Source organism: Charadrius vociferus, unplaced genomic scaffold, assembly GCF_000708025.1.
Source record: "Charadrius vociferus isolate BGI_N301 unplaced genomic scaffold, ASM70802v2 scaffold173, whole genome shotgun sequence".
Classification (NCBI taxonomy): Eukaryota; Metazoa; Chordata; class Aves; order Charadriiformes; family Charadriidae; genus Charadrius; species Charadrius vociferus.
In genome coordinates this window covers 5530301-5552697 of record NW_009648369.1, presented here as the reverse complement: position 1 = coordinate 5552697, position 22397 = coordinate 5530301, and the positions used below count along the sequence as shown (strand labels likewise).

The 22397-nt window shown below is 41.0% G+C and overlaps 2 protein-coding genes across 3 annotated transcripts in view; one reads left to right on the top strand and one right to left on the bottom strand.

Moving 5' to 3' along the window:
• The window catches only part of VSNL1 (visinin-like 1), a 51521-nt gene extending 39535 nt beyond the window's left edge, over nt 1-11986 (top strand). Inside the window, exons 2-3 of one of the 2 annotated variants that reach the window (XM_009885328.1) lie at nt 9802-10017; nt 10954-11986. In XM_009885328.1, the coding sequence (XP_009883630.1) occupies nt 9802-10017; nt 10954-11151 (414 nt within the window). In that variant the 3' untranslated portion in view covers nt 11152-11986. The remainder of the gene's footprint in view (nt 1-9801; nt 10018-10953) is intronic. The other variant, XM_009885329.1, reaches the window with a different exon arrangement.
• Nucleotides 11987-17495: 5509 nt separating this feature from the next.
• Nucleotides 17496-22397, bottom strand: part of SMC6 (structural maintenance of chromosomes 6) — a 32021-nt gene continuing 27119 nt past the window's right edge. Inside the window, exons 23-26 of the mRNA XM_009885327.1 lie at nt 22030-22135; nt 20725-20877; nt 18928-19025; nt 17496-17604 (exon numbers count right to left, since the gene is read on the bottom strand). Of these exons, the coding sequence (XP_009883629.1) occupies nt 17496-17604; nt 18928-19025; nt 20725-20877; nt 22030-22135 (466 nt within the window). The remainder of the gene's footprint in view (nt 17605-18927; nt 19026-20724; nt 20878-22029; nt 22136-22397) is intronic.

Below are 22397 nucleotides of genomic sequence, written 5' to 3'. Positions count from 1 at the left end.
CCATGAAGTTTAGCTCTGGGGCAGTGTCTAAGTTGGGTTTTTTCCTCATGTTTCTTTATTGTTCCTTCTCTGCAACTGATGCTTTATTCTATTTTTGATCTGCCTTAACTGTAGAAAATACCGTGCTGGCTTCTGCTTTGCAGCAATGAATTTTGCCAGTGTTGAAAGGTTCAGGTCTGTATCTTGCCAGTCTGGAGCCCACATTCATGCGTGTCAATCCATTGTAATCCTGTGGGGTAAGCTCTTCCCTGATACTCAGCAAAACATAATCAGACTCATTTTTTTGGCTGACCTGAGAGAAGTTGATTCCTCTGAAGGAATCTGGCAGGTAAAAGCCGTGAACAACTGCAGGACTGGGTTGTGGCATCGCATGCTCTTATTCTGCATTTTTCCAGTTAGTTAGCCTGGTGGACCTTTTGTCAGTGTAAAGGACAAGAAAAAGGCTAGAGTTGAGCCAGAAAATGGCCTTTCTCCCAAATATGAGCAGGGACTCACGTGCTTTGGGTGTGAAGTGCTTTGGTACATGTATGACAATCTGGAAGGAGATAATAACTCTTAAAACCCAATAAAGGCTGAATGGGAGAAGAGGGAGAAACGGGAAAACTGATAATGTTTTGCTCCCAGTAAAGGCAGCTGTAGGAGAAACACAAAATGAATCTGACTTCTGAAGCAGTGTAGCTATATTAACATGCAAGAGAAAAAAATACATTGATGCAGTTGCTTCATTGTGTATTCCGTCAACAGAGGCTGCAGTCCTACACCTGGACCAGCTAAATATCATCTGCTTTGATAATCTTGCTGTTTCTTGAATCATGTTAGTGCCTTAGAGTAATACATATAGCTTGGATTTTAAAAGGTACACACCCTGACACAGTAGTACCGTTTTTATCCATTTACTTGTATTTTGGAAGGCAGAGGAAATACAATTCACTAACCATGAATGGAGTTTGTTAGGACTATGCTTGCTCTTTTCAGCTTCATCTGCAAAGTAAAAATAGCTCAGCAAAAGAAATTTTTAAGCTACCAAGCCTAGAAATACATGCAAGATGTGGCTGGGTAAGGCTCTCAGCTTTGAAACATACTCCTCAAAGCCCTGCTGCTGTTCCAGGCAGTTTTACGTGCATCATTAACCCACACCAACCAACCTGCCCATTTTCCTCCGGATGTACGTGTGGTAGAGCAGAGATCGGGGATCCCCATCAGCCCCATTAGCGCAGCCGTTGCTTCAGCTCATGTGCAGATCAGTGGCATCGGTGCCGTAGCAGGGGGTGAGCTATTGCGAGATCTTTTAGACCTCTCCTAGGATTTCTCTGCGTAATGGAGTGATAATGCAGGGTGAGGAGGAGCAGAGGTTGAGGAGAAGGTTGAGACGAGGGTCCCCATCTGTACCGCAACTCTGAATATCATGTCTGGATCTGTTACAGCATCCCATCTCTAGCGCAGTGCAGAAACATCATCCAATTCCACCCCCTGGAATTTCAGTAATGAAGTTAAATCGTTGTAACACTCACTTCTTTTTTGATGCATATGAACAAGCAGCCCCAGACCTTTCAAAGGCATGTGATGTGCCTTTCAGTGCTGGTGTGCTGCTACTCAGTGGCTGAGAGCTGGGAATAGGACAGGAACATCTGTATCTCTGGGATCCAAATCCCGTAACATTTGATTAAGCTGTTAATGGAAGCATGCATAGCTGCTGAAATTACTTCTGCTTCCGTGGAGCCAAATTCTTGGGTGCTCATTCATTGCCTGTTATGTCTCTGCAGTAAACTTCGGCTTTGGAGAGCTCTGAGACTGAAATCCTCGGTGTTTATCTAAAAGCATTTAAATGCTTTTCATTTAAAGGGCATTTGGGGATAGGAAGCACAGAAGGACTTCAGCACAGAAAGATGTGGTTAATTGCCTCTGGGAACAGGATCTCCAGAGTCTAGACGGAAGAGTTGTGTAAGAAAAGCCCTTGGAAATCCACAGCCAAAACATTTGGACACCTTAGAGTGATGGAAGACCTGGCCGTGGAGGCGTTGCTCAGTACCCTTCATTGCCGGTGTCCCTTTGTGGGTTTTGCCTTGGTTGCCTAAGAGCCCCTGGGGGTCTGGAATTGAATAACAACATTTGGACGTGTTTCAGTTCATTAAAGATCTCATCCAATGAATAGTAACTTGGGGAAAACCTTTGACAGAACTAGAAAGTGGTAAGGAAGTGCTTTCAGATTCAGCATGATCATAAGCCCAATTCAAAACCTATTAGAGTAATTGGTCATTTGCATTGGCCCATACTGCTTGTAATATACATTCTGCTTAGTATCATAGTGGTTAAGATTCAGATGAAGTGAAAGGAGAGTTGTGAAAATTACCTGTGTTAAAGTAGATTTGAAAATATATTTAGTGGGAGAAATACTGGAATCCAGATCTTCTGTCTCCTAAAGCAGTTCTTCAACCACTAATGTGTTAAAAGAAAGTTTCCTGTCTTTCTAATCCCTTTAATATTAGTTCACACAAGCAGTTCCCAGGTTGGGAACTCATAGTTCCCTGATCTGTACTATACTGCAGCCAGTGCTTTCTCCTGAGCTGCCTGTTCAACTTGTCTCAGATGGGGGAGGGAGGTGAGTGTGGGGTTTCCATGTCCAAGCTGAGACCTTTCAGCGGGGAAAGGATGTTGCATCATCCCGCTGCTGTGATTTTGGAAAGCCTGTTTTGTAAGAAAGCACTAAAAACGCTTGTTCAGCCAAAAGTATGTAGAAGATAGCTGGGAAGAGGTCTAGTCTGAGAACTACAAGGACTAGAAGTCTCCCTGCTTAGGACTGTGAAGACTTACTTTGCAATAAAAAACATCATCTAAGCTTAATGATCCCTCTGCTCCCCCAACAGCCAGTCAAGGGACAAGTCTCTTGACACCTAACTTGACTGCTTCAGGTGGCTCTTTGGAGAAGCCTCTCTCCACTGACCCAAGAGGGATGCACAGCACTGATCCAGGGCGATGCTGTGGCTCTCACAGCCACCAGCATTCCTGCTCACAGCCCCCTCCTGCTGGGCCTTGCCCTGTCCCTGGTCCCCTCCCCATCGGTCCCCACCGCCCTTGGCGGGATGCTCTCTGCCAGCCCTCCCTGCTCCAGCGCTGGGTATGGAGGCAGCTCACATTTCACATTCTTTTCACTGGCATTACTCCAGAGAATACGAGTGAGACATAACACGAGTAAGAAGGGCACACTGCGCCTTATCCATTCTTAATCCACACATCCTCAGGAAGCCTTGAAAATGTGTCTTTATCTATTTTAAAGGTGTATCTGTCCTGACCTGCTCTTGAGCAGTGTATTCCCAAGGCAGTCAGATCTCTTCCAGAAGAAGGACAAATGTACTGGCTGTGTCTTTTTGTGCTGCTGTGGTTATGCTCTTGTTACATTTGTTTTCAGTTCTGTACAAAGAGGTGCCGGCAGAGGCGGGCTGCAGCCCTGCGGGTCACCCTGGTGCCAGAGCAGCACAACCTTTGTGACAGGTCCCGATGGTCGCAGCCTGTACGTCTCTTCCCCTTCTCGTGCCTTAACACGTGAAGTGCAAAAGTACAGTACGTTATAGTGAGTTACAGTTATTTTTTCTAAAGGAAAGAATTAAAAAGTAATCTTGTTGCTTATCCCCTCTGCTCCTGTGTTTGTACTGCTGGTGGGAACGCGGAGCTTCTTCCTCTTGTAAAACTAGTAAGCAGCAACCTGCTCCCCAGTCATCACAGGCATCTCCCGCAGTGCCCTCACTTCTGAGGATCCGTAAGATGGGGCTTGACCAGCAGGTGTCAGCATTTTGGTTCAAATTTAAGAGGTTTACTATAAATATACCTGTCTAAGCTTCTACCAGCAGCCAAACTTTCTGATTCTCAAAGTGCTCATGTCCTCCACTTACAAAAGTGAACTGGGTGCCTGGCAAACTGATGAAAGAGAGGAAAGAAAACCCTGACAAAATAAATAAAAAGGGTAACTCACTCCTTCCTAAAGTACAACAGCATGAATTGTATAAGGATTTTCCCATGGGAGCCAACTGCTAGGCTTGTTTCTGCGTGCTGGCCCCCAGCGATGCTCGCGCTGCTCCTCGTGCTGGCTGTGCCCCGCTCGTCCCTCTTGGCTGCTTCAGCCCTCGGCAGAGCACGGCAGTGCTGAGCCCCGAACGGGGCGTCTCAGCTCCTGGGGGAATCGGCAGCTGCTTCTTCCATCTTCTCCAAGCCTGGGATGCAGAAGCCCTGCACCACCTCCTGCTCGCCCGCCTCCCATTCTGCGCTCTGGCTCTCACCTCAGTGCTGGAAGCCACCACCTTACATCAGTGACCGAGTTGTCACCTGGGCAGGTCTAGTCGGTGTGTTCGGCTTTCTGTACACTACTCTGATTCTGGATTTCTCCACTTTACAGCGGAATTTTCCTTTTAATAGAAATGCATCTCAAACATGACAAAACGTCGCAGGAAAAACAAAGCACAGCTCAGGCCAGTCTGTAGATTCATTCCACCCCACCCTACCAATGAAGGAGATACTCTTCTTTCTTTCCCCCCATCACTGGGGAATTTGGGGAAGTGTATTGCTTTTGGTTTTGTTTTTTTCTTTATGTTTTAGCCATATGCTAAAGCTTTAGCCATATGCTTTAGCATATGTTTTATGCTTTTTCAATAACTCGCTCCCAAAAGATGATCTGAATAGAGCCAGTCAGAGTTGTCTGTGAACAACATCACTTCAAAGACGTTAAAGCATCTGCAGCCAAGCAGACAAATATTTCTAGGTATTTGATCAGTTTCCCCGAGACTTAAGTTATGTACAATGTGTAGATGTATTCGCTAGATATTCTTATTCCAGGACCCTTTGAGTGGCCCCTATATACCAGAAAGGTGTCCAGAAGCACTCTGGGAGCTAAGAATCTGCAAGGCAGTCTTCTCCTCCACAATTTAGAAGCAGAATAAGAGGGATTTATTTTTTTTTTCTTTTCCTTTTTCCTTTCCTAATTGGTAGTTGTCTGTAGAGATAACACTTTCTTCACACACCAGCATGTTGATGTAACCGGTCAGAAAACACACAGGCCAAGCAAGAGGTGAGACTGGAGAAGCAGAGTCATAGAATCACAGAATGGTTAGGTTGGAAGGGACCTTAAAGATCACCTAGTTCCAACCCCCCTGCCATGGGCAGGGACACCTCCCACTAGACTAGGTTGCTCAAAGCCCCGTCCAACCTGGCCTTGAACACCTCCAGGGATGGGCCATCTACAACTTCTCTGGGCAAAAGAAAGGAAAGGAAACAAAGGAGCGACCAGTGTTGGGTCACTTGTGGAACTGAGTGCTGTCAAAAACCCTGTCAGGTATAGTTTGTCTTGATTTTTGGATGAAAAGGGTAAAGCAGCAGACAATGCTGGTGTGTAGAGTGCACCATTCAGTAGCACCGTTGCAGCAGAAGGGAACGAGTTGCTTTCGCATGCAGATTGATCACCTGGACAAGGGTTTGCAGAGGGGGCTGAAGAACCCACTGACTTGCCCACTGAAACCCACTGAACCCACTGGAAATCCCAGTTGTGTTTCTTCACTTGTTTTTGAGGCATTGCCTGAGCTCATGCCAGAGTGCCGCATGAGGCAGACTAAACCACCCTCATATCATCCTTGCAGAAAATGGGTGTTTGTCTTCCAGTGATCCCTGTCTCTCGTTGCACTTGGCTCAGGCTAGTCTCAAAGCAGTTAACAGTCTGTGCCTTTATGGACAAAAAGGCTTTTACATCTTGCTGAGGCCTCACTGGATTTTAATAGTCAAATAAAGTTTCACCAGAGCTGGCTTCTTTTGCTCTGCAATTGTTATGGTTTCCTTTTACTCCATTTCTTATTTATGAATCATTTCAAAACAGGCCAATGGAATTCTTCAAGTAGGTTTTTAAACAAGTTTTGACAATGTTTTTTAGTCGTTCTGAGCTAAAAATAATACAAACCAGCAGGTATAGACTGGAGAAGAGTGCCTTCAGTCCCTAAAGGACCTTTTACTGCATTTGCTCCCTAGGGGGAGGCAAGTAGAGACACACAAAAAAAAAAACAACCAAAAAGGCATCAATTCCATTTGTTCACCTTACTAAGCTGTAAATGCCAAGGCTCAGCTCTGAGCAGTGCCACCGCCTTCCTCACCTCAGCAGAGAAGAACTCGTTCTGTCTGTGATAAAAATTTAGAAGGATGCTTTTCTCCCTGGTTACTCCCTGTGACTGGCACAAGAGGTAGGCACAGCTTGCTTACGCTCATCTGACGGGAAACTGAATGATATGTTCATTTTTCCCCAAGAATAATTTGCAAATGGTCTTTGGCATCTCCAGCCACTGACCCCTCCTAATCCCCCTCTTCGTTCTTGGGCTCAAGTATTTCTGGGTGTTTGCCGCTTCTTCGCCATTTTTGTAGGTGAGCTTCTTCATTGCGTGTTTTAGTTCTTTGGTTCCACCAGTAAGTACATCTGTACCATTTCTCAGTCTGGATCATGGGAGAATAGCACCTGAATGTATTTTGGTTTTCTGGACAGCAAAAAGGATGATCCCATTTCCCTCTTGCTGCTTGCCTTTCTGTTACAGAGACGGCGGGGTGACAGAGTGACAGAGCTGTGGATCGGGCCACATCCTCAGCAATTGTCAGCTCTTAACCGAAACACTTGGAAGGCTGTAAATTTTTGAAGTATTTTGTTTTGTAATGTATACGTCACAGGACAGCAATCGGGACAGATTTAAAAAGCAGGAGATTATTCTCATTGTCTTGTCAGCTGTGAACAGCCAGCAAGCTCCTAAGAAATAGAAGGAGGGGGACAGTGGAGTCCCGGTGGAGCTACAGGGAACAAGATCCGCTTCTTAACTTCCTACCAGTGACCAGCAGAAGTGTACAGATATCTGTACACACACACATATGTAAAATTAAATATCACCTACGTTAACGTGCAGTTGATGCAGAAGTTGGGGAAAATGTAGATCATGAAGAAGACTGAAAGGGTTGTCAAGTGCTGGAACAGGCTGCCCAGGGAAGTGGTTGAGTCACTGTCCCTGGGGGTATCTAAAAGATGGGTAGATGTGGCGCCGAGGGACATGGTTTAGTGGTAACTTGGCAGTGTTAGATTAACGGTTGGACTTGATGGACTTAAAGTTCTCTTCCAACCCTAACGATTCTATGATTCTATGAAGAGAAAGCAATGAACAGGATTTTCAATAACCTGCAAATAATGTTCAGGATTTGGATAACATTCACATAACTTTGTTCTGACACAGCCAAACCTACAACTGGGAACCCAGAGAGCCTTCCCGTGGAGGGAGAGCTCTATTTGCTTTGACAAAAGGCTGAGGTTTGCACTCGAAGAACAATTCAGCAAGGTCTGATAGGTGCAGTCACTGCAGTCCTGAATTGTATCAGACAATCCGTATACCTTTATATGTGTTTATGAGCTCAATTGTGCTTACCATACCAGCGTCCAAAAATTTTTAAAGGTCAAAAACCAGAAAGCACAGAAAAGAGCTATTTATAGCTCCATCAGTTTGGACTGTCAAAACAGAATCAGGGGCTGGGTTGAGTACAGGCACGTAAGTTACCTTTTCAGGGGGAGACAATACCAAATGCCTCTTTCAGCTCTTGGAGAAAAGGCGTAGCAGCAGCAGCTGGACGCTGAACCATACTAAGTCAAACAAGAAAATCACAACTTTCACAGCAACGTTAACCTGGACCAAATACCACTGGAATGGGTACAGTGTGTCTCTCTCTCGATGTCTCCATGCCATGTTCAAGTATCTTCCTGAAAAGACACTTGGGAAGCAAGATGGGCATTTTTGATACTTCTCTGGGATAATACAGCGATTTGCATCCCTTTGGGGGTAGTTCACAACAGGGCAGTATTTTGAATGGAGGGAGGTGGGCAAAATTTAAGGAAGATTTTGCATTGACTATAATGGCACCGAGCCAGAGAAGAGGTTGAATAGCAATCATACCTTACAGCAATGCAAAAGTTGTCTGGAATTCTGTCTGAAAAGTTGATATCAGAAAAAAACAGTAAGTTTAAAGGAAACTTTCAGGTTAGGGACCCTTTGGCAATGCAGCAGTAGCTCCAGACATGACCCGCATGGCCACAAATTTGTTGCAAGCAGCAGGCTGTGCTCCGAATTTTTTTCTTAGGGCAAGACACAGTATCCAAATGGTCATTTGGCCTCCTCAAAGACAAAGCAGCGAAGGCGTGCCATATTCTACATCTGTATTCAGTCAGTCAATTAGTAGCGCCCATTTCTGTATATGCTGTGAGATCCCCGAGAGCCTCCATCAAATTTGAGTGTATTGTTCAAGAGCTTTCATGGCTGACCACAGCAACCGTCAGCTGCAGTGAAAGCTCTGGATGGGGAAATGGAAAACTGTAATTCCTCAGCTGCCACCAAAGTCTTTGCTTCAAACTTACTTACAATATTAAATGCAATGCTTACCAAGAATTGGAATTTTCAAAAGCACAAAAGGAGATGGCTCTCAGATTGGGAGTAATGCATGTTTCTATTTTAGGAGCATGAAAACCTCCAATTATTATTTGCATACAGTCCCATTCGGACTTCTGCACTGGGTTAAAACTCCCTTTCTTAAAAGGTAATTTTTTCTTGAGTCTGGGGCACAGAGAGAACAACTACTGTCTCAAAGAAGGATGAGGATCTGCTGGAGAGGGTCCAGCAAAGGGCTACTAAGATGATTAGGGGATTGGAACATCTTTCTTATGAGGAAAGGCTGAGGGACTTGGGTCTCTTTAGTCTAGAGAAAAGAAGACTGAGGGGTGATCTTATCAATACTTACAAATACTTAAAGGGAGGATGCCAGGGGGATGGGAGCAGTCTTTTTTCAGTGGTGCCCAGTGATAGGACGAGGTAACGGGCACAAACTTGAACACAGGAAGTTCCATCTAACCATGAGGAGGGACTTCTTCCCTTTGAAAGTGGCAGAGCACTGGCACAGGCTGCCCAGAGAGGTTGTGGAGTCTCCCACACTGGAGACATTCAAAACCCGCCTGGACGCTGTCCTGTGCAACTGCTGTAGGTGACCCTGCTCTGGTGGGGGGGTTGGACTGGATGGTCTCCAGAGGTCCCTTCCAACCCTGACCATTCTGTGATTCTGTGAAATGTCTTAAATCATACCGTTCTTGAGGGAAAAAATAGCAGCTGAAAACTTAAATGTTGTGGTCATTTAAAATACTTTGTTAAGCTACAGTCAGTTGCAGAGTTCACTGATAATGGATATTAAACATGAAGAGCATTGTCCTGTATTGTTTAACTGAATGTCATTTATCTTATGTACTTGTATTATGTTGGTTGGCAGAAGAGAACATATGTTCCTGGGGCTTTATGCTATGTGTGAGTTTTTTTATTTTTTTTTTTTAAATAAATGAAGTTATATAACAACAAACCCACACATCTGCTCGGTTGCAACATGTCAAGGGCTGGTTACATCCAGGCAGAAAAAATACTGCTAAAATGCACCTTGTTTTCTGTATTTCGTAGTGAGGGAATATTACATTCAATCTCTCATTTAGACCCAACTTCATTTTAAGGGTCATCTAGTTAATTTAGCTGCGAAGTAGCGTTAAATATATGTGCCGTATAGTTTGCGGTAAGCTAAGAGATTTTTGTAGAAATAAGTTTTTAATGATCATTATGCTGCAACTATTACAGAAGCTTTGCATTGTGTATCTTCAGTTTTACACAGAGCCCACCAGCAGCTCTGCATAAATGCCTCGCTTCAGTATTTTGCAGGCAGGTATGCAGTTTGCTCCCTTGCGTTGCCCACGGATCTATTTATTATTTTATTTTGCAGTTCTTTCCATATGGAGATGCGTCAAAGTTTGCCCAGCACGCCTTCCGAACCTTTGATAAAAACGGAGATGGGACCATCGACTTCAGAGAGTTCATTTGTGCGCTCTCCATCACCTCACGAGGCAGTTTTGAGCAAAAGCTGAACTGGGCCTTCAACATGTACGACCTGGATGGTGATGGTAAAATTACAAGAGTGGAAATGCTGGAAATTATAGAGGTGAGATCAATATGACACTGAAAAATAACGTCTCCAAACACAAGTAAAATTTGAGTTCTTGTTCACGTACCCTTTAGGTTTTAAGCACCAAAGAGGCTGTGCTGTATCATTAAAAGCGTACGTTACATACATTCATCCTACACCGACTCACGCCTAAGTAAGTGATGCGAGCACACTCACAGCGTAATAGATGTAATCTCAGAGAATCGCAGAGAGTACATATGTGCATATAAGCTTTTAAATATCAAGAGGCATTTTTTTTCTGATGAACGGATTAACCATAAGAACAGCCCAGCAAAGGATTTGCAAAGCCCATCTCAAAATCACTTGACGCCTATGAAATTACTGGTTTGTAGCTCAAGTAGCTGAAACCTTACTGGAGATTAACTTCAGATTACAGAAATTTACAGGGATAACAACACACTATTTTAAGTGAGCTCTCACAGATGGGCTTTAAGATGACCACAGCACTAATGGGGAGGATAAAGTTTACCTCCCTCGTCATCTGCCAGCTACTTGCCACAGTAGTTAATACCAGATTTTGCTCACATGTGCACACAGAAAGCTATTAAAAGGTGATGACTGCTAAAACTGATTATTCAGAATTTATGTGAAGTATTTCTATGGAGTGACTAAAAGCCAAATAAACAGTTGATCCGGAGAACAGGTTACAACAGTTTTGCTCTGTGAAACAGAAAGCCAAAGGAACTCATCCCAGGATACAAAAAGCAACCACCGAAATAAATCTACATCTAAAGAAAGTAAAACACATTCTTCTGTGTTTTAAGTATATCAGTATTTGATTCTAAGAAAAAAAAAAAATCTTTAGGGAAACTGGCAATCATTTTATTGTTGGAATATCTTTCCAAAATTTGATCACATCAAAAAATCAGGTTAATTCATTTGTTGAGTTTTCTATTTGGTTTCTTTCCAAAGGCCATCTACAAAATGGTGGGCACTGTGATAATGATGAAAATGAATGAGGATGGTCTGACGCCTGAGCAGCGAGTAGACAAGATCTTCAGTAAGATGGATAAGAACAAAGACGACCAGATCACACTGGATGAATTCAAAGAAGCTGCAAAGAGTGATCCTTCCATTGTATTACTCCTGCAGTGTGACATTCAAAAATGAGCTTGTGTACAACGCGTCATAGACTGCACAGAAGTTTAATGTTCCATTCAGTTTGCAGCTATTTCCACACACACAAAAATTTGCTTGGACTACCTATAAATGGACTTGCTTCTTGTGTTTGAAACACTTGTGTGCATGAGAATGTCATTTGCTAAAGAATTTTAAAAGTATATATTATAAAAATAAACTGCCACAACGTGACGTGTGCAATGTCATTTCATAACAACCCTATTCCTCTGAAGCCTGTGCAGCCGTCCCGTGCTGCAGTGAATTATATTATTTATTGTTCATGTTTTACTGATGCTAGCTCTGTGTCTCCTAGCCTGAGTAATGTTAGTGACACTGAATTCCCATGGTAATGTTAACTGTTTATTATAAACCATGTCACCATTCTGCTGTAAAGTAGTACTGGACAGACGGAGGGGAAGAGTTCCTCAGCTCTTAAGTCTGATCCACACATGTGCTTGTATTGTCAGTGGATATAAATGTACTTCATTTGCATGCCTTTTAGGTTTGCCTTAATTCTTACCTCATTTGCATCCCTTCAATCTGGAAAGAGCTATGTCAGAGGAATGCAGTATAAAAAAAGAAATCCTGCTAAAATGATCCCTTTAATTAAAAGTATATATAAATATATATATATAATGTTTAAAATATTGTTTTATTGGAAGTTTAAAGGTTTTATTGGAAGTGTATTGATCTTTGCCTGAATTTTCAAAAGCTTCCACAGAGGTTGCAATCTATATGTCCCAAAATAAATTTATAACATTTGACCTTTTCCCCTAATTTTTATTTCATGTCTTCAGCACGGTAATAGGAAAAAAAAAAAGTTCAGTCTCTTTAATTACCTGTCACTGTACTACTGGGAAATATATATTTCAGTATGAAAGCGTGAAGGAAACTTCTTTGCACTCACTCACTCACTCGAAGAGTTGTATTATACGAAACCAAAAAGTTGTAGTTCTCATACCTACCAACAGAGCAGCCGTTTATCCTCTAAGATTTCTGTCACTAAGATTATTTACCAGTATACCTACTAGACCTGTGCTTACGCAGCTTTTTAAGCTAGCTGGAAGTCAAATACAGTTTATTTGCTTGGCCTAAATCTGGTCTTTTAATGTTTTTCCCTCCTTAAGTGTTTCCTCTTACCATATGACATGAACTACCCCGGGTTTAATATAAACAGACATGTTGTCAAAAATCGTTACTGATGAATTAACTACAGAGTATGATGATCGAGAAGGGACAGTGAAGAGAAACACCCTCCTCCTCAACTCTGTGTGCATCAAGTTTGTTGTAAGTACGAGTTGTGCGCAGCCCAGGGAAAGCATCGAGAACTGGCAGACTGCAGAAACTGCAGATAGAAATCCTTCCTTACAACACATTTTCCAGGTGCTTTAAACAGTCGGTTGCTTACAGGATTACAAAAAAAAAATAATGTCTGAACATGTTACAATTGCATGTTTGATATTTCTTCTTTGCCTTATGAAGAAATGAGACAGTACTCTTAATAGCTAAAAATCAGACAATAAAACATGACAGAAACTAAGTCATTCTCTGTATTTTCAAATGTAAAAAGTGAAGGTCATCTTAAAATTGAGGAAAAAAAAAAAATCGCAAAAAACAGTTTTACGTATTTTGCTAACATACGTGGTGGGAGGAACACACAATCAATTGTTGCCACAACCACAGCTATCCTCTCATGTTTAAGTTTCTTTGTATTCCAAACAAACAGCAAAAGGCAGAATTTCCACTACATATTTTAATACCAGAATTTTACTCAGACTTCACACAGGCAATGTTCTTAGCAAATTAGAAAGTGGTATACTTTGTATGTTTGGCTATAACTTAAAAATAAAACCCGCATTCGAAAATGTTACATACTTCAGAGAATGATACGCCCATTGTTTCCACTTGGGCTCAAATTACCAGTTGTAGAGAGGATGCTGAATATTCCTGGGAATTTATGCCTCTTTTGTTTACATATACTTATTAGAGAAGCAGTACCTTATTCTTCATTTCCCTGCGCCTTGAATTTATGTCGCTGGACAGACTCCATTTACTTTAATGCAGCATTAAGCAATGCATTGCCATCCAAAATGGCCAACAGCTCAAACACAGTCACAAAACGTAACATGAACACTGCACTTCTCTCTCTAGGCAGCTGGTGTGGTAAACTCTGTATTTAAAGTATCAAGAATAAGATAGTTTTGAGACCTTAGTAGGATCACTGCAAAAATAAGTGCATCCAAGCAAGCACTTCAGTAATTGTTTATTCAGAACTAATCCCCTACCATGACAACAGTTGCTTATAATATACAGTCAGGCACACATTTTCATCAAGTACAGTGGTAGATTAGAATAAATACAATATATTGATTTGAACCAAAGACCAGAATTGTTGCCAACTGCTCCAATATTTCAAGTAAGTCTATAGAAAACGTGGGAGAAAGCTGAAGTGTTAGCTCAGTAGGAATGCAATAATTTTCCTTAAAATCATTGCTCCACACAACTCATTATAAAAGTACTAATGAAGATAAATGCTTTTCTCTCTCCTGCCTCTGCACTCTTGCTTTATTTTTTTGGATGCTGAAGAAAATCAGGAAGAAGGAATGCTATGCCACTGTATCATTTCATATTGTAAAAGGGTCTGAAACATTCTAGTTTCATCATAAAATCAAGTCAAACTGAATGGAGCACGTTAAAGATCAGTTAGATAAATTGGATATACATAAATCCATGGGGCCTGATGGGATGCACCCTCGGGTGCTGAGGGAGCTGGGGGAAGTCATTGCTGGGCCTCTCTCCATTATCTTTGAAAGGTCCTGGAGGACAGGTGAGGTGCCTGAGGACTGGAGGATAGCCAATGTCACTCCAGTCTTCAAAAAGGGCAGGAAGGATGACCCGGGAAACTACAGGCCGGTCAGCCTCACCTCCATCCCTGGGAAGATGATGGAGCGGCTTGTTCTGGGAGTCATCTCAAAGCACCTGGATGAAAAGAAGATTATCAGAAGTAGTCAACATGGATTCACCAAGGGGAAGTCGTGTCTGACTAATCTGATAGCCTTCTATGACAAAGTAACTAGATGGGTGGATGAGGGGAGGGCAGTGGATGTTGTCTACCTTGACTTTGGCAAGGCTTTCGACACTGTCTCCCACATCATCCTCACAGGAAAGCTTAGGAAGTGTGGCTTAGATGAATGGACAGTGAGGTGGATTGAGAACTGGCTTACAGATAGAGCTCAGAGGGTTGTGGTTAGTGGCGCAGAGTCTAGTTGGAGGTTAGTAACAAGTGGTGTCCCTCAGGGGTCAGTACTGGGCCCAGTTTTGTTCAACATATTCATCAATGATCTGGATGAAGGGATAGAGTGTACCATCAGCAAGTTTGCTGATGACACAAAACTGGGAGGAGTGGCTGACACGCCAGAAGGCTGTGCTGCCTTACAGCGTGACCTCGCCAGGCTGGAGAGTTGGGCAGAAAGAAACCTTATGAAGTTCAACAAGGGTAAGTGTAGGGTACTGCACCTGGGGAGGAATAACCCCATGCACCAGTACAGGTTGGGGGCTGACCTCCTGGAGAGCAGCTCTGTGGAGAGGGACCTGGGAGTCCTGGTGGACAACAGGATGACCATGAGCCAGCAATGTGCCCTGGCGGCCAAGAAGGCGAATGGCATCCTGGGGTGCATCAAGAAGAGTGTGGCCAGCAGGTCGAGGGAGGTCATCCTCCCCCTCTACTCTGCCCTGGTGAGACCGCATCTGGAGTACTGTGTCCAGTTCTGGGCTCCCCAGTTCAAGAAAGACAGGGAACTGCTTGAGAGGGTCCAGCAAAGGGCAACAAAGATGATTAGGGGACTGGAGCACCTTTCTTATGAGGAAAGGCTGAGGGACTTGGGTCTCTTTAGTCTAGAGAAAAGAAGATCGAGGGGGGATCTTATTAATACTTACAAATACTTAATGGGAGGATGCCAGGGGGATGGGAGCAGTCTTTTTTCAGTGGTGCCCAGTGATAGGACGAGGGGTAATGGGCATAAACTTGAACATAGGAAGTTCCATCTTAACATGAGAAGGAACTTCTTTACTTTGAGGGTAGTGGAGCACTGGAACAGGCTGCCCAGAGAGGTGGTGGAGTCTCCCACTCTGGAGACATTCAAAACCCGCCTGGACGCTGTCCTGTGTAACGTGCTGTAGGTGACCCTGCTCTGGCAGGAGGGTTGGACTAGATGATCGCCAGAGGTCCCTTCCAACCCTAACAATTCTGTGAATTCTGTGAATTCTGTGTGGTTCCTCCCCATGTAATCCTACCGAGGACTCCCAGTAGAAACAAGCTGGGCTCGTGTTCCAGACAAGTTTTGCCAAGTATGCACTTTGCATGGCTTCCCCCCCCCGAACCCCCCCAGTATTTTCACATCATAATCCTAAACACCTTTTAAGTATGTTTAATATACATTTCATCAAATGACAGGATTATGGAATTGTTTCAGTTTGGTAGGGACCTCCAGAGGTCTCTTGCCCTGCTTGAAGGAGGTGCAGCAGGCTCTTCAGACCCAAAAGCCTCTGAGGATGGAGATTCCACAGCCTGTCAAGACAATATGCTCAAATGCCTCAATATCATCATCCCGAACAATCCCTCTCCTCGGGTTATCCACCCAGAAGGTCCCCACTTCAATTAAAACTGCCGTCTGTCTCTCTTCTGCCACACGCTTCAACAAAAAGCCTGACCCTCTTTTCCTGTTTTGCCCCAAAGCTGCGGAGGCTGTTGGCCCATTACCCCGTGCTTTCAGAAGGAAACATCTGAAGCCTTTAAAAGATCACAGAATGGTCAGGAGCGGAAGGGACCTCTGGCAATCATCTAGTCCAACCCCCAATATCACTAGGCTTAATTCCTATAGTACAAATGCACCAGAACTGCCGCTGGCTTTCTCGGCATAATTCCTTCAATTCTTATCTAGCTTCCAGATTTTAGAGATACCTACAAGTTTAATACGTGCTTGTGTAAAAACTAAACAACGTTAAAGAACACAAAATACTGTGCAGCGGCTCAAGCCAAATTCACTACAAAGTCGAGTTAAAACTTAGGCTGCAATGAGGTTTTATTGAGGAATTGCTATTCAGTAAATAACGGTAGAAACTGCAGAACTGTTCTCTGAATCGTCTCAATGGCTTTTGTATCCCCATAACATAAAAAAAGAAGAAAAAAGTATGTCTAATGGCTGAACTCTAAAAAGTGATTGTTTTTGAAGAGCTCCCAACAATCTCAAGTTCCTGGAATAAGGAGAACAAAAGAGAAAAAAAAAAAGAATGTTACTTTGAGGCAGTCTGAAAAATCTGGTTCTTCTTTTCCCCTCTTAACCCCAACAAATGCTTGCCGTATTTGAATAAAGCAAATTAATTTTATTTTAACTGCTCTAGTATAGTCTTGAGGGAGGGTGGGAGGCGAGGGGAGGCACAGACACCCAACCAAGAGCAGGCCTATGATGCTGTAGAATAGTTACTGTATTATTTCCCAAAATTCTTATTCCACTTCATTCCTCTAAAGTAACAGAAGTCCTTCCAATATAGCTTGTTATAATATAATTAGTATCTACAGACTTAGGCTATACCTGCAAACTCAGACTATGCAAGGACTTAGTTTACTGGAATTAAGAATATAAGCTTATAAAGTTACAATTTGCTAGGTTTTGTAAGCTCGTGTCCAAAGAAACTCAAACTCTTGCCTATAAACTCTTTAGGAAGAAATGAAAGCATTTTTTTTTGCTGCCCAGAGAATATACTGTAAATAAGTTATTCACTTCTGTAGTTATGAAAGTGTATACTATAAGTACTGATAGTTTCTCACATTCAGCTGCTGTGGTTCCACTGGAAAAAAATGAAACACGTGTTTTACTGCATGTATTAATTAGCACACGTTTAAGAAATAAAGCAGAGCTTTATTTGAAAGAAATCAATATTTGTAACTTAATGTTAAGTATATAGAGACACTAAAACATTCCCACAAGTATCAGTTTTCACTCTTTATTAAAATATTACTCCACAGTTTTTCAAAATATATTTCACCTTTTCCAGAAGAAAGAACAGAACAACCGATAAAAAATTCTACTAGTTGTTAGATAAAAATATCAACTGAACATTCAGGATTTTCTCATCATCAAAACAGTGCTTACTCTTGGTCTGTACACATACAGTAATTCTTAAAAATAAAAAAATTAAAAAAAATACAGGAACCTCTTCTTTTCCTGAGAGTATCTAACAAAAGATCCTCTTACCTAGCGTCAGGAAGTAGTAACTTTACACACATAATTACACATTTATCCCCAATAGTATACCATATTCATACACAGAGATACTTATTGATCTTCCTCGTTGTCATTCCTTTTTTGGAAATTCAATGTCCTTTGGCCTCTTTCAGGGTCCTGCATTCGGAGGATTCGAATCCGGGAACTTGTAGGCAGAGAACTAAAAATAAAGTATGCATCATTTTAACAGTGTTTCTTCTCCACAAATTTTAGTATTTCCATTTGACACTTTCCATTACATATTTTCCTTTAAATAACTCCATCTTTTTTTCTTTGTCAGTTTTAAAAAACAGTCCCACGGGTGAAGTTCTGGCTTCATTGCACTGGTACTGGAGCCAGACTTCAGTAAAAGCTTGAGGTAAAGACAATGACTGATTTCAATCATGTGATTTCTAACAATTAGACTACCTTAGTTATAGAAACGGTACTTTAAAGAGAAACTCCAAATGAAATAATGATCGAATACAGTTTGTATTTGCCTTACAGATCCTGAAGTGGCACACACTTTATACATGTATAATCACTCACATCATACTAAGAATGAGCAAAGTTACTACACATACATTTATAGAGGCTTCTCCACCAATTCTCCTAAATTTATTTTTTCTGAAGGTGCCTCCTTACCTTTGTTACATTAAATGTTGCTGAACATCCAACATGTAACAAAATATAACAAAAACGATATGCACTTAATTATTAAACTTTTAAACAGTACCCATACAGAAAATTCCTGTATGTTTATTGAATGCAGTTTTAGAAATTCCCCACAAAGCATTTCCACCTAACAACAACAGAATACCATTAATTCTACTTTTTATAGATTTTAGTAAGGGAAGACAATTAAGTGCAAATCCACTTCATTTTGAAGACCACTTAATTATCCTCCACAGGCTTCACTGATTACATCTGGCTAATAGAGAGAAGAGTTGGCTGCGTAAGGTTAGACAGTGACTGTCCCTTTCATCTGGGCATGGCTTTACCAGGGACTTATATGGAGCTTTTTAAAGAATTTTGGGCTACTAAATCAAAAAAAAATAAAAGAAAACAAGGAGTAAGTTATCAGTTTCTAGATCGGTGATGTTAAAAAAAAAAAAAATCAACTCGAATGACAAACATCTTGAAAGTACTGTAGTATTAATAGGAAAAATGCTAAGTCTTCTGTTAATTTGGGGAGGGGAGATACAGGGCTAAAAGCTGCCAGGAGCCTACTTTACACAGTAAGATGTTTCAAAAACCTGTTCTACTTAAGATAAACTGATTCAAGTGTCACTGAACTACCATAGTAAGAGACATTACATAAGGAAGAGTGAAAAACCTATTAAATTCCCAGAACCATCAGCAATGAACTGCTTAATTGTTGATGTTCTACTGCTACAGACAGCAAAATTTCTTTCTCCTCATATTTACATTTTTCAAGTTATACTCATTGCAATAGAACTTCCTTGTAATTCTTGTACCAGGAAATATAACACAACAGTATTACCTCATGCTTTGTGGGGTGAGCAAAATGAACTGTCGATGATGCTGAGAGTCAGCCACCTTAAGAATCATATCCATTGCAATTCTTCTGTTAACCATGTCCTAAAGACAAAAGATTTATCAGGTAGGGATACTGACCATGTGCTTCACTGGGCTATTACTGCACAAATTAGGACAAATCCTTAAGAATAAATTCATTAGAAAATACTTAATAGAAAAACCTACTGGAATTAATTCATACACAGTAAAGCTTAGCTAAAGAAAAGTGTAATAATAACTAAGCTGGAGAAACATTAGGGTTAAATTCTAAAAGCTACAAATTACAGTCTGGGAAATTGTTAAACTCGACTTTTTAGTATATATGCACAATAGAAAGCTTCTGTCGGAACAATCACACACTCCCACACACATTTTTCTATCAGCTTTTATACATGTAGTGCTTCTTACTTTATTGGTATGCTGAGATTAATTGTATTTTAGTAGAATAATGTTTCCTATAAAATCCTGCTTCAAAATTACCTGAAAGGATTTAAGGGTTGCATGAACCCTATTATGTAGCTTGTTTTTATTATGCTTATTGTTATTATTATTACTATTTTGAATACAACCTTATGCATTAGGCTTACTGAAAAAGATTTGTAATGAGAAGCTAATATGAGCAGGGGTTAAACAAAGCTCTGCTTCTACACATGAAAGTAGGTATCTCCCTTGCAAATAAGCTGATGGAGTCCTCTTGTGGTGGGTCTCCAGGATAGCACCAAAAGTAACCACAGAACGTGGAGACAGTAAGGTTGCAGTTACTGGCACAGCAGCGAAAAGACAAATTATGTGGAATTATTTATGGAATAGACACCATGGAAGTTCTCAGCAGGACCTACGGTTCTGAGTATCCACCCTTTTCTGGACAGATGGATAGACTTCTGCACAACTAACTTGTAAAAGCGGACCTAAGCTTTGGAAGTCAGCTGAAAAATGACTGCTTGACCGTCTTAGATGCTTACTTTCCTTTTTGAAATTCTTTATATATAAAGTGTATTATCTTTTTTTTCCCCTCTAGGTCTGTGATTCCCAGTAAATAAATCATTGAGAGTGAGGGGCACTGAAGGCAAAATGAAATAATCCAGTATCAACTCTTTGTCTCACAGAACTAATTCTTTTCTCAAACCATACCACACTGCATATTAATAAGGAGGAAATAAAATTAAAATACATTAAAAAATTGGTTAATAGCCTACGCAGGGAAGCTGTACACAAAGATGAGGTTTATCAGTAGGATCTACTGTTCATTATTCTGCATTTCAGCATCCTGGAAAGATGCTACTAGGTGAAGTATAAAAAAAAAGTTTCTGACGAGCAACAGTGAACTCAATTGCTACACTTGCTCTGGAAAAAAACCCCACTGATCTCAGAATTGGTAGAAGTCAAAGCACATGCTAAACCCAGAAGTGTCACAGCCATATGCAAAGGCAATCTGTGACAAACACAGTAACAACTGCTTGGGGAACTAATAAAAAAAAAAGTTGTATTTTATGATTTTTGCACTGAAATAAGGTTTAAGCATGTAAAGTAACAGAGGTGCTCATAACTCTGGGTACCAACTTCAGAAACAGAGTAAGCTTCAAAAGTCACTGAGCAAAGTGAACAAAGATCCCTACCAAGTTTTGATTTGGGGTTTGGGGTTTTTTATTTATTATTTTCAGTTAACTATAATGTTTTAATATCTAACCAAATACACATATCAACTCAACAATTTCACTAATTTATACAAATCAGAATAGCAAATGTAAGTTTAAGTTTATACCATGTAGACGTCAAATTCATCCAAGCATCTGAAAGGAGATTCGGTAATGGACCACAGAGAAAGAATGAAACAAACTGTTGAGAAGGAACGTTCACCTCCTGATAAGGATCTCACATCATTAAGGGTAGCTTTGTCTTCCTCTCGAGGCTGGACCTTGAAATAAAAATATTAGAGCAATTTTTAAACCTGAGATAGAGACCTACTAACAGAATCACAATTCTAACGGCAAACACGTTACACATGAACAGATAGAGATCACTTGAGAACAATTTTATGCACTTACAGTATATACACACTTACATACAGTTATATTACACTAAAATCCAGTCGTTACCAGCCACACTAGAAAAGCAGGTAATAGATTTACAGCAGGAGTTTAAAGGAGGAATGGTTTCTTCACCGGAATACATGAAACGTTGTGAACAGTTCATTTTTTCCATTGATTATGACGACACCTTGTGGCACTCTCCCTTTAAGATTAAACTTAAGCATTTTCTTGTCCTGGTAATTACATTACCTTTAACAAGCTAAGCAGGAAAGAATTATTTTGGAGTGGGGTCTTTTGGCGGGGGGGGAGGGGGGAAGGGGGGGGATGACATTTTCTTACTTTAATTTACTTTCCTTGACTAAATATAGATCTCTTGCATGAGAAACATGAAACATCAACTATAAAAAAAAAAAGTATTCTGATAAAGCCAGGTAATAACTTGACATTTTGTGGACTGAGTTTGAGTTCTTCAGATACGTATCCTTCACCTGTTCAATAAGGACTGTGTAAACATGTATTTATGTTGTCACTAAACATTTTTCCCCTCAGTTCCCAAAACTGAACTCTCCCACAGAAACAAAAGTACACACCCTACGAGTAAAATTTTTGAGAGGTACGTTAAGAGATACACAGAAAAAAACATAATATTGAAGCTTTCAGCCATTAAAGTTGTTTTAATAACAACTAGAGCCATTATACAATCACACAATTAAAGGCAAACTTCCTATCGATGAAATACAAATGAGCAATTTTGAAAGACTGACTCGTATGACTGGCTAGTGAATTCTTATCCTCACATAAGATGACAGTCCAAATTTATTCCATGTAATCTAGCAACCTGCTCATATAAGATGGTAATACGTTTTTTGTTCTTGCTTGTTTTCAACAACATCCTATAACTCAGCATGTCACATTCTGGAGAGGGGAAGAACAACTTACTCTCTCCTGTGTAATGCATGTTGTAGGAGCTGATATTAAAAAAATAGTAATATTTCCATTACATATTATGGTAATTGAAATAATATAAAATAACTTACTGTTATTGAAAGTGTCTCATTCTTGTGATCAAAAAGTATTTTTCCAGAGCAAGCTCGAATACGTAATAAATGGTCAAAGTAGAGTTTGCATCGTAAAGAAAGGAGCCTTAAATCAGTCAAATCAAGCAAACAAACATTAGTTCAATAAGTTTTAAAATACACTGAAAAGTTACAACAGATTTTTATCAACAGTTCCACCTCATAATCTTAAATAGCAACCCCTGCTCCATTCGTAAAGTTTTCTCAAATCAATTACACTCTGGGACAGGTGACATCTGATACTGAACATATTGGAGAGAATCACTGACACAAAGTAACAAGGTAGGAAATCCAGAAGTACAGGCTTTATATTTTCTAGAAGTCCATTT